A 12,042-nucleotide genomic window follows, 5' to 3' on the forward strand; every position below is an offset into this window, starting at 1 on the left:
TGCCCCTCCCCCCCTCCCACAACCCCTCCAGCAGCGCTCTGTTTGTTCTCTATATTTGAGAGTCTCTTATGTTTTGTCCCCCTCCGTTTGGATATTATTTTTGCTTCCCTTCCCTTATGTTCATCTGTTTTGTATCTTAAATTCCTCATACGAGTGAAGTCATATGATACTTGTCTTTCTCTGACTAATTTCGCTTAGCATGATACCCTCTAGTTCCATCCAGAAGCTCTGGAGTTTTAAGTGGTAAAGATACTAGAGTTGAGAAAGCTTGAGGAAGAGCACTTCAGTCTTTATTCAATTCATGTTTTTATAAAAATGCAGAAATATTTCCCAAAGGTACATACATGCCCTTTGTTACTTTTGTGAGAAAAGGAAAAACTATAAAAATTAAAAATTTAGAGTTGTTTGTACGAATTTTGCACACTCTTTATTAATTAGCTTCCGTTTTTCCCTATAGAATATTGTTCTCTGTTAATGACCCTAAGGTAATCATAATAAATAAACATTAAGGTTAACCCCCAAAGATTCAAATTGTACTTACTCCTCCTTAACCATCTTTGTGCCCCTAGCCCCTTAGAAAAAGGGCAGTTAGGCTTTATGGCTCTAAAATCAAATGTTTACATTGGGATTGTAATACAGAGATTTTTTTTTCAGGTCTTTGTAGGTAAAATACCAAGAGATTTATATGAGGATGAGTTGGTACCCCTTTTCGAAAAGGCTGGTCCCATTTGGGATCTACGTCTTATGATGGATCCACTGTCTGGTCAGAACAGAGGGTATGCATTTATCACCTTCTGTGGAAAGGAAGCTGCACAGGAAGCTGTTAAACTGGTATGTGATAAAGAAATACACACTGTGTAGCAAGTCATTATTTGAGAGAGTTACCTCAATTAAAAATGTTTGCAGTTAACATTTTCTTCAGCTTTTGCTTTGAGTGGTTATATATTGATTAAATTGGTACGTGATCTTGGCTCTGTATTTTCTGATTATAAAAGTAAAAAAGAATGAACATACCCAAGAAATAATGTGTTAGAGAAAGTCTCTCCTAATTCCTAGAAGTTATTTATTAGATTGGCTAGTAACTAAACTTTCATTTGAATATGCATTTGGCTTCTGCAGTTCCCTTTCGATTTTAGGCAGAAAGGATGTCAGTCATTACTATGAAACTTTAGGATAAGATTCTCAAAAGGGTAATGAAGGCCAGGATGGATTCTGCAGAGCGTAACTGAGTAACAGCGACTTTTAGGACATAATTCAGGAAATGATTGAGACTCTTTTATTTTTGTCACCACCTAATCATACAATTTATTTTCTAAGTATATGCCTATTCTTCTATATTTTGTTTTCAGGCCCTTCAGCCTTCTCTGTCTTTAATCTTTCTCTCCTTTTTTTTTTTTTTTTTTTTTTTTTTTACTATTTTATAGCTAATCTTCTATAATCTAGTAATTTCCTTTTTGCAGGGCCTTTAACCCTTTGTACTTAGTAGTACAATAGCATGACTACTACTAGGAGGAGTAGGAGTAACAGAGTTCTGCAAATGAGGTGTATCTTCACTCCTGTATTGGTACAACCATCTCAGTTACTTAAAATAACAGTGTCATTGTTTTTGCCTACTCTTTCCAGACATCTAAAAGCCTCACTTTGTCTAGTTCCAGTCCTTCTAGAATGGGTACCTCTTCCACCAGGGCTTTTGGTTTCATTAATCACTTCTAAATTACTTCCACTTCTAGCTTGACCCAGATTTTAGTTTTTATTAGGGACTTTTCCTTCTGACTTACTATTGAAAGTTTTCAAAGCTTTATTTCCACATTTTTGGTAATGTATGGATGATTTTATTTTTTAATCACGTATCTTTTAGTAAGGTAATGGGTAAGTAATGTTAAAAGCTAAGAAGCTAAAGTTTACCAAGGAAACTATCACCATAGTGATTCAAATAAAACTGTTTTTATTTCCTATTATTTCATGTAATTTTGAAGGTATTTTGAAGGTGTTTGATATGCTGTTTAAAACTTTTCATGTATACATTTAGAATTCTGTGTTTTGTGTAGAATGTGAAATTCTTCTAAATTTCTTTTGTATTAATTATACATAGTTGTTACTCTTTTTGTATTGTTATTTTGCCTTTGGCTTATCTGTATCTAATTTTATCTCCAAGGACCCTGAATGATCAGTCTTGGGTATTTTTTCTGAAGTTCTCTGGACAATTTTTCAGATAGATCACATTGAAATATTAAATAAGATACTTTAAAAAATAAAGTGAAATAACTGAGTCATTTTTATCCAGAGGAGCAGTGAAAGTTAACAAAACCAAACTAAGATGAGAGACCATAACAAGTTCTAAAATACACATTTATATAATGGTAAGCATGAGGGAACTCGGTGAGTTCATGAAGCAGGAAGTGTTTGACCTTAAATTGTTGAATTTTTTAGATTGAGATCAGTCGTCCTGAGTTTGGGATGGTTGTGGGGTATCTGGTTCTCTTCTTCCTTGCAGTGTGACAGCTATGAAATTCGCCCTGGTAAACACCTTGGAGTGTGCATTTCTGTGGCAAACAACAGGCTTTTTGTTGGATCAATTCCGAAGAATAAGACTAAGGAAAACATTCTGGAAGAATTCAGTAAAGTCACAGGTAAAACAAAAATGTATTTAGTAGAAGTTAGTTTTGGGACGTCTGTGGTACTATTTATAAGTACAAAAAAAAAAAAAGGTGTATATTAATCTAAAAATTCAAACAAATCTTCAATGTTTAAGTTGCCTCCTTTCTACTTTGCAGTGGTTTGGACTAAGTGTGTTCCCTCTCATCCTTAATTTCTTGGAATGACCCCTTCACTTCTGTGCCTTAGCTTTTGCCATAGTCTTGCCCTGAAGGCTTCCCAACATTAAGTGTGCTTCAGGGCCAAGAGGGTGAGAGTTCTTATCCTTCCTGTTGCCTTGTCTAAATCAGATTTTGGAAAATTTCTGATTCTAAATCCATGGAATTGAGATGTTTGTTGAACATCACAGGTCTATATACATTTATAACTGAAACAAAATTTAACAAAACTGTTTATTTCACTTTTTATGCATGATTTAGCATGGTATTTCCTGTTCCTTTTTTTTTTTTTTTAATGTGGGTAGGAATATACTGTTGCTGGCTATGGTTTAAAAAAACATTGATTTAGACCATTACTTCCCCTCATAAAAACCATGTTTTTGTCTTCCAGATATATTACCCTTTCTCCTTCCTTGATGCTGTCATCTGTTGCTCTTCTGGTTTCAGTCTTTCATTAATTGGAGATTGCTCTGGCTCGTAGTGTTTCTCTTCTGCCCTAAATTGACTTATTTGTAGTACCTTTAACATGTATATCAACGAACTGTCCAATCCTCTAGCCTCCTAGTTTAATGACCACCTCATCCCCAGTTCTTTTTTTTTTTTTAACGTTTTTTTATTTTTTTTATTTTTGGGACAGAGAGAGACAGAGCATGAACGGGGGAGGGGCAGAGAGAGAGGGAGACACAGAATCGGAAACAGGCTCCAGGCTCCGAGCCATCAGCCCAGAGCCTGATGCGGGGCTCGAACTCACGGACCGCGAGATCGTGACCTGGCTGAAGTCGGACGCCCAACCGACTGCGCCACCCAGGCGCCCCTCATCCCCAGTTCTTTACCTCAGCACCCCCACATCCAGATCACATTCTGGATCTTGCCGCCAGAAATTCTCCCCACTCCAAAATCTTGATTCCTAGCATTCCGCTTTGTAACCACTGCCACCGCCTGTCACAGTTGTGTTGGTTACGTACCCCTTATGGTGCAGTTCTTTGACTTCATCACTTTGTTAGTTTTCTGGCTTCTTACCCATTTAGTCATTCCTTCAGCAAGTGTTGATATCTAGTGCCTGTTAAGTGGTGGCATTGTGCTATTTGCTGGGATACAGTGGTGAATAAGATGTATTATCTGCCCTTGTAGAGTTTATATTCTGGGAAAGGAGATAAGACAAAAAAAATTAAAGAAATATTTATACATTGGGGTAAGCAGTAAGCACTGAGAAGAGGGAGATGATACTTAGCTAGAGAATAGCTACTATCCTTGCTTTGATGGTTATGGAAGGCTTTTCTGATAAGATGACATTTCAACCAAGACCCAACAAATGAGGAGGATGTAGCATTCAAAGAGCAAAGGGATGTACGTTCCAAGAGAGCAACACATACCACAGCTCCAAGGCAAGAGAGAAGTTGATGTATTAAAGTAACTGAGAGAAGGCCAGTGTTCTTCAAATTACTGTAGAATTAAGGGTAGAATTGTATGAGATGCCACAGGGGGCTTTTGTGGACCATGTAAGGAGTTTAGATTTTTTGTGTAATGAGAAGGTATTTGGAGGTCTCAAGCAGGGAGTAATGTCTGTTTCATGCTTATAGAATATTATCGCTGCTGCCATATGGATAATGGTTTAGAGGGGCTTAGGAGGAGAAGCTAATTAATTAGTTGAGGCTGTCATGGTAGTTAAGATAGAAGATTGGACTAGGATAATAGCCATGAAGGTGAAAAGAGGTAGATGGGCTCAGAATTGGGTAGGGGAGTACAGGAGGTAAAGGAAGAAATCAAGAATGAGTCCTCAATTTCCGTCTTGAGAACCAGGAGGTGGGACTGTTCGTTAGATAGAGAAGTAGAGAAGACAGATTTAGGGAGCAGTGACTGCGGTTTTGGACATGTTAAATTCGAAATGTCTTTAAGTCTGGGCTAGAACCAAAACCTAAGCATTCTTAAGGATGTAGATAGCTTTTAAAAGTACAAAGTAGCCGATACTACCTAGAAAGAACATATGTGGAAAGATGAGAACACAAGACAGTAATATTTAGCAGTCATTTTCATTCTTGGCAAAAACCTTAATTTTTAAGTTAGATCCAAGGATGATTTTTGGTAATGAGTATTTGTTGAATGTAAGTTCTCTTGGGTTTATGTTAATAATTTGGGTTTTAAGTTCCTTGGTAGTGTTTTCATAAATTACAAGGTCATGTTATATCAAACACTCTAAAACACTATAGAATGTTATACGTCAGCATATAGTGGTTGGACCTGTTGTTTATGGCTGTACCCTCAGGACCCTGAAAAATTAAAAGGGAACATAAAATACTGTGTCAAAACCCATATCTAACAATGCTGATTTAATTGTCTACTAGGTAATTAGGGAACCCTTTTGAGGCTTCTTCAATATTTTTTGCTCTTCGGCAAATGGATTTAGGTCTGCCTAATCGCTAGATGTGTGGTGGATGCTTTTGGCTTATATATCTGGCTGTTGGTTTAACAGAGGGTTTGGTGGACGTTATTCTCTATCATCAACCCGATGACAAAAAGAAGAATCGGGGGTTCTGCTTCCTTGAATATGAGGATCACAAGTCAGCAGCACAAGCCAGACGCCGGCTGATGAGTGGAAAAGTAAAAGTATGGGGAAATGTAGTTACAGTTGAATGGGCTGACCCTGTGGAAGAACCAGATCCAGAAGTCATGGCTAAGGTAAATGCAGTTGCTTGGGATGGGGGTGAGATTATCATTTAAATTTTGTACTTAGAATAAAGCTCAATTTTTAAACGTTTTATGATAAATATAGATTGTAGCTCTTGATCTTAATTATTTAGGCAAGGACCTGCTTTAATACCAAACTTAACATCCTGTCTTGGTATCCAGAAGTTTCTTTTAATCCTCCCTTTTCCCAGAGATTAAATGTGCAAAGGAACTGAAATGAAATCCCTTTAAGTATTTTCATACACGCTGAGAATTTGTTTAGTGCTAGGCACTAGGAGGGATACAGAGGTTTATAAAAGACCAGGACTTGTTGAATAAAGTAATGTTTTGGAGATTATGAATTGTAATCTTCATTGACCATACTATGACTTTTTTCATCTAATGGTCAAGCTCCCTTAGAGTATTGTCTCCATGAAGAAAGACAAAGGGTTATCATGTTTGCTGTTATGTGATAGTGGCAAAATATGCACGGCAAGTCCTGTGGCAGGCCCTTGCTTTCCTCCTGAATCTTATACTTGCGTTGCTGCGATCTTTGCCTGGTAAATAATGGTGCCATGAGATCTGATGGTTAGGCTTTCATTTGGGTGACTCCAGGGATTGAAGGGACACATCAGAGTGGCATCTCTGCTGGTTCTAGTGAGTTTTTGTGTATTTTGGTGTGTCTCTTCCCTTCTTGGTAATAAGGCAGCAACTCTTTGATGGCCAGAAATTAGTGGTTGAATTCTTTTAGACTAAGAAGTCTTTCTTTAAAGGTTTTTTTTTTTTCCAGGTTCTGAGCAAGTAGTCTTCACTCTAACTAGTTTGAAGGAGAGCCAGCCCCAGTTTTTACTAGTATGATCAAGTTTTTGTAGGCACAGACCTCTTGGGATTAAGAGAAGATCCATTGAAAATGAATCAGAGGCTTTCAGATGTGCTGCTCAGTATCTTTTTCTCATTTCTTGAACAGATTTGTGTTAAGGAAGGGACTGGGAATTTAAATAGCTCTGATTTTTTATTTTTATTTTTTACTAACATTTTAATTCCATTTGTTTATTCTAATGCAATTTGACTTTGGGCAAGCTACTGAACTTGGATGTTCTCTGTTTTATTGGAATTGGATAAGTCTCTTAAGAACCCTTACAACTTTGACTGCCTTGTAGAAACAGTACAGTTTGTATTACCTTTTCTATAAAAACGTGTTTAAAATAGCATGTGTCATGTGTAATATATCTACACATTATAAGAGGTAAATAAAATTCCCAGAGAATGTAAGTGTAGCTGGTAATTTGCTCATCAACGCTTTTCACATACCTCTTGTAACCTTTCAGATTGAAATTCATCCTAAACTTTTTTCTGTAGGGTTAGAAAACGTCAACATTTTATGCGAGGAACTATTCTTCTGAGGTCATAAACAAGTTTCAGAAAGAAAGGGAGGCCTCAATAAACTTGAATAATACTTATTGAATAAATTTGATCGGATAATATTGATTTCTTTATTGTTTTCTAAATTCCACCAGGGGGGTCCTACCCTAAAGAGTAAAAGCTTCTGGTATTACTTCACTCTATCAGTGTTGTAATTCATTGGAAGATATTTTGTCAACTTGGGTCAGTTTTATAATAAATCAAAACCTAAGAGCCTAAATGTATTTTTCTTAAAGGGACTTTGTTCCTTTGGAACGTTTTAAACAAAGTTTCAACAAATAATTTTTATATAGTCTGTTGTGGTTTCATCTCCAAAAAGAATAAAAGATCTGTGTTGAATTTTTTTTAGAAAAGTAAACCAACGGAGGCCTGCATAACATAGAGATTGACCTCTGTGACAACACTGCAAAAATAAAGGGGGTGGAGGTGAAAGTGGACGATGTTAGGTTTTTTCACCTTGAATTAATACCTTTCCTCAGATAATTTTTATTCATACAGCCCTTTATCTAAGGTAACAACTTATTCAGTGAGTGTGTTAATTTTTTTCTTTGAATAGGTAATACAGTTCCTTAGTTCAAAAATCAAAATTATGAAGAAAGGTATAGTCAAAGAAGTCCCACTTCTACTTAATCCCGTCTATCATATTCCCTGTCCCTGATACACACCCAGTTTTAGTAGTCTCTGGTTTATTTTTTTAGAGGTTCTTTCCTGACTTTACGTGATGGTTACAGGTAACCTACTATATTCACTGATCTATATTTGCTTTATTCACTATCCTATTAGCTCTAAGGAAGTGTACCATTATTATGCATACCACTAAAAAGTTATTAAATGTTGCCAATTTATGACATAGTGCTTGCGTGTCACATCGACTATAAGTTGGATACCTATTTCGGAGCTGTAAAAAAGGGAAAAAATGTCTTGCCAAAAGTGTGTCCTGTTAGTCTCTTCATATCCACTCTTAGAACTCTTCCTCATTTTTTATGGCTACATAATAGTTCCATTCTGTGGATTATACTGTGCTGTGTTCAACTAACTAGACATCGGGTTGTTTCTAATGTTTTATTATTACAATGCTGTAATGAATGAGCTTGTATCTTGTTAGTTGATACAAGTTCAGATATGTCTGTAGAATAGATTCTCAGAGATAAAATTGTGGGCCAAAGAGTAAATGCATCTGTAATTATTAAGATACTGCTATATTCCCCTGGTACTGTTTTACTCACGCACCAGCAAAATACAAGAGGCCCATTTTCCTCATCGTTGTTAAAATAGCGTATGATCTTATTTTGGATTTTGCCAGTCTGGTAAATGATAGATCTCAAAACCATTGTGATTGCTTCTCTTCCTATGCATGGGTTTAAGTTTTTAATATGTTGAGGGCCATTTGTGTTTCTTTATATGAACCATGTATTTGTGAATTATGCATATCTTTTTGTTTCCATTGAGCTTTTTTTTTTTCCTTTTCCTGGAGCTCTGATACTAAAAAAGAAAGATGAACTCTAATATAAGTCATTTGTCTTTTGGCTCCACTTCTGGTATTTTTGCCATATGAAAGTCACTTATTTCTAGTAGTTGAATTTTATCACTCCTTTATATAATAGATTTTCAATCACAGAGCCTTCCTTAGAGCAATGTTTACCTAAAGGAATTACCCTTATTTTCTTCTAATATTTTTCAGTCTCTCCCCATCCCCATCCCTGTCCACCCCTTTGGAAGTTTTTGATCTATTTGGGGTTTATCCTGGTATATATAGTGTGAGGTATAAATCCAACTTTTTTTTGTTAAGTTTTTATTTTTAAGTAACTTTACACCCAGCATGTGGCGTGAACTTACAATCCTGAGATCAGCAGTTGCATGTTCCACTGAGCCAGTCAGGTGCCCCCCCCCCCCAATTTTTATTTTTACCCAGATGAACACTACACTGTTCCAGTGATTTAAGAGTTATAATTTGTTATATGTGGTAGGGCTAGTCTCTAAATTTTGTTCTTTTGTTCTTTTTTTTTTCCCCCTATTTCTTGTTTATTTTTTCATATGAACTTTGGAATCTGCTCACTCAGGTCTAGGGGGGAAAGCCCCAAAACATACTGTTTTAGAGGGTGTTGAGGGACGATGTTAAATTTTTGAATCAACCTAGTAATTATGTGTTGGTTCCTTGAGGGTTCTGTTCACAGTGTTAGGGATTTTAATGGCAGGGCAAGAGAAGGACCCAATAATCTATATAAATTGGTAACTGACAATAATTTTCTTGGTAGTTTTCATACTTTCTGTGATGTACTTTTAATATTTAATGTTTTTGAAAAGGCAAGGTTGCCATGAGGATAGGAAGAAGTACTTTTAGTGTAAGACTTCAGCTAAAATTAAGTAGCCAGTGCCAATTTTGTGTATTTGTTGTATTAGGTGAAAGTTTTATTTGTGAGAAACTTGGCTACTACAGTGACAGAAGAAATATTGGAAAAGTCATTTTCTGAATTTGGAAAACTCGAAAGAGTGAAGAAGTTGAAAGATTATGCATTTGTTCATTTTGAAGACAGAGGAGCAGCTGTTAAGGTAGACATTTTGAAATTTTGCATCTTGATATTCGAATTTTGTTGTTGAAACTTGCTAAGCCCATAAAATGACTTTAAAAACTGAAATAAAATTGGTTTTCAGCTTTTGCCGAGCTCTGGAACTATCTTTTAATTATCTGAAGTTGTAATAGTTTAACAGGTAAGACTTCATATTTCAAAGCCTGATTATTACTAACTGGGCTTGTGATTTCAGGCAAGTAGTTTTAATCTCTGTATTGTTTTTGTAAACCTAGGGTTTGATAGCGTGATGCCTTGGAAATATTACAAGGTGTATTAATTAGCTGTTGTAAATGGTAAAACGGGTAATGAATGTACTATAACTACTCTGTGGATTTATGAAGGAACCTGAGCCTTGTACATGACTTCACACACAGTACAGCGTATTTAATTCAGCAGATGTGTTCTGAGAGAATGGTTAGTTCCTTTTTTTTTTTTTTTTTCTTAATGTTTGTTTATTTTGAGAGAAAGAGACAGATTATAAGTGGGGGAGGAACAGAGAGAGAGACCCAGAATCCAAAGCAGGCTCCAGGCTCTAAGCTGTCAGCACAGAGCCCAGCACAGGGCTGGAATTCACAAACTGAGATCATCACCTGAGCTGAAGTCAGACGCTTAACGGACTGAACCACCCAGGCACCCCTTTAGTCTTGCCTTTCTTCAGTCATTTTAGAATTCTAATAGTATTAACTGCTTTTGCTGGTTTCAGTAGTTGTTAGAGATATTTCTTGCATGTAATAGTTGATTTGATGATAGTAATGGAAATGGTGAAAAAAGTAGTTTCGTGTGGTGGCTATGACATCAAAGCTGAATACCCTGCTGTTTTTCTCTCCTAATGGATCAGTATCATTTTTAATGTGTAAAATTTCTAGTTTCTTGTTCCTCTTGCCTTTCCTAGTGGGGGAAAGAAGACAAAACACTAAAAAAGCTTTTTATGTATTTGGGGAAATACGTTCAAAATCCTCAGTGACTCATTCAGGCTTAGTTCTTTTCCTACATGTTCTGTTGGTGGAGTGGTGCCACCTCTAATTTGAGCAGTTTTTGTTTCCTGCCTAGGGTGTACTGCTTTAAAGTGTGCCTTATAGAATCTTTGACTCGTTAGAATTTATTAGTTTGCTGCTTTTTTTTTTATGTTTGTTTATTTTTGAGAGAGATCACGTGAACAGAGGAGGGGCAGAGAGAGGAGGGACAGAGGATCTGAAGCTGGTTCTGTGCTGACAGCAGAGAGACCGGTGCAGGGCTTGAACTCACAAATCGTGAGGTTGTGACCTGACCCGAGGTTGGATGCTCAACCAACTGAGCCACCCAGGCACCCCTGTTGGTTTGCTTTTTGATGGAAACTAATTAATGAGATAGCACTGCTTATCAAATTCACAGTTGAGTACAGAATCTAATGCTTGGTTTCTGAAATTGCCAAAGGTATGAAACACGGATAACTGATAAATTTATACCTTCTAAACACTCATTTTCATTCAGTCCTTATTAAATAAATAGTTGTCTCTAATTAAAAATAATCATAAAAATTGATTGGGTGGTTTGCCACATTACAAAATTTATCAGCATCTGGGAGGCTTTTGTAGACTTGACTTAGTTGCTTTAGGTGAAGGAGCCAAAAGCTAATGTGGTAAAGGGGAGAATTAGCTTGTAGAGGAGGACTGATTTAGTCTTTGTTCAGATACTTTTTATCACTGAATGCTCCTTATAGATAGAGCATTTTATTCTGTTCATCCAGAGAAGAAAAGGTTGTGTAAGAAAACAGAAAAGCTGTGGTGAGGAGGTGATAACTCGTTACTGAGTTACGTGAACTTTGATGTATGGCAGAGGCTGTTAGGTGGAACAGCGTAGGTAAAGGACAGAGCATAGAATACTTATGGTTACTGCTTCCCAGGTGAGTACTTGAGTCTTCATTAGTCCACGCCTGTTCTGGCCTCTGTGCTCTTAACTGTTCAGGGGAAGTATGTTTTAGGTGAAGTGTTGTGGGGGAAACCTAGGCAATTTTTGGTCAGTATCTTGTTCCGTTTAATTGACAACCGCATTCAGTAACGTCATTTGTCTTTAATATCTTTAAGATTTATATGGAAGAGTAGTTTCAGATTTACATGTTGAATGCCATGTTTTTTATTTAAAAATTTGAATCCTGAAAAGTTTGTGTTAATACTGGTGCTTTTCCCAGATGTGGATTTGCTTCTTTGGTATGGCTCAACTTGGAGGGGTTAGTTATTTAGAATTAAGGAGCAGTGATAGGCAGCCCTCGAAGCCCCTTTACCTTTTTAAATATAATAGTATTAATAGTAACCGACTGAGCCACCCACATTCTTTTGCCAGTTAAGATAGTTGTGAAATAAATTGCTTATTAATTGTATTTAGTGGCACAGACATGTTTTTGTAATTATGTTTTAAAGTACTAGTTTACTTGCAACATAAACTTATTTTTGTAATTTTGTATAGGCCATGGATGAAATGAATGGCAAAGAAATAGAAGGGGAAGAAATTGAAATAGTCTTAGCCAAGCCACCAGACAAGAAAAGGAAAGAGCGCCAAGCTGCTAGACAGGCTTCCAGAAGCACTGCGTGAGTCTA

At 36.5% G+C, this 12,042-nt stretch overlaps 1 protein-coding gene across 3 annotated transcripts in view; it reads left to right on the forward strand.

Annotated features, from left to right (window-relative positions):
- The window catches only part of HNRNPR (heterogeneous nuclear ribonucleoprotein R), a 37,235-nt gene that overhangs the window by 19,072 nt on the left and 6,121 nt on the right, over positions 1–12,042 (forward strand). For all 3 annotated transcript variants that reach the window (XM_049617845.1, XM_049617844.1, XM_049617846.1), the window contains 5 exons: positions 655–831; positions 2,495–2,630; positions 5,284–5,489; positions 9,300–9,449; positions 11,912–12,033. In XM_049617845.1, coding sequence (XP_049473802.1) covers positions 655–831; positions 2,495–2,630; positions 5,284–5,489; positions 9,300–9,449; positions 11,912–12,033 — 791 coding nt within the window. The remainder of the gene's footprint in view (positions 1–654; positions 832–2,494; positions 2,631–5,283; positions 5,490–9,299; positions 9,450–11,911; positions 12,034–12,042) is intronic.

The sequence above is a fragment of the Panthera uncia genome (genome assembly GCF_023721935.1).
Source record: "Panthera uncia isolate 11264 chromosome C1 unlocalized genomic scaffold, Puncia_PCG_1.0 HiC_scaffold_4, whole genome shotgun sequence".
Classification (NCBI taxonomy): Eukaryota; Metazoa; Chordata; class Mammalia; order Carnivora; family Felidae; genus Panthera; species Panthera uncia.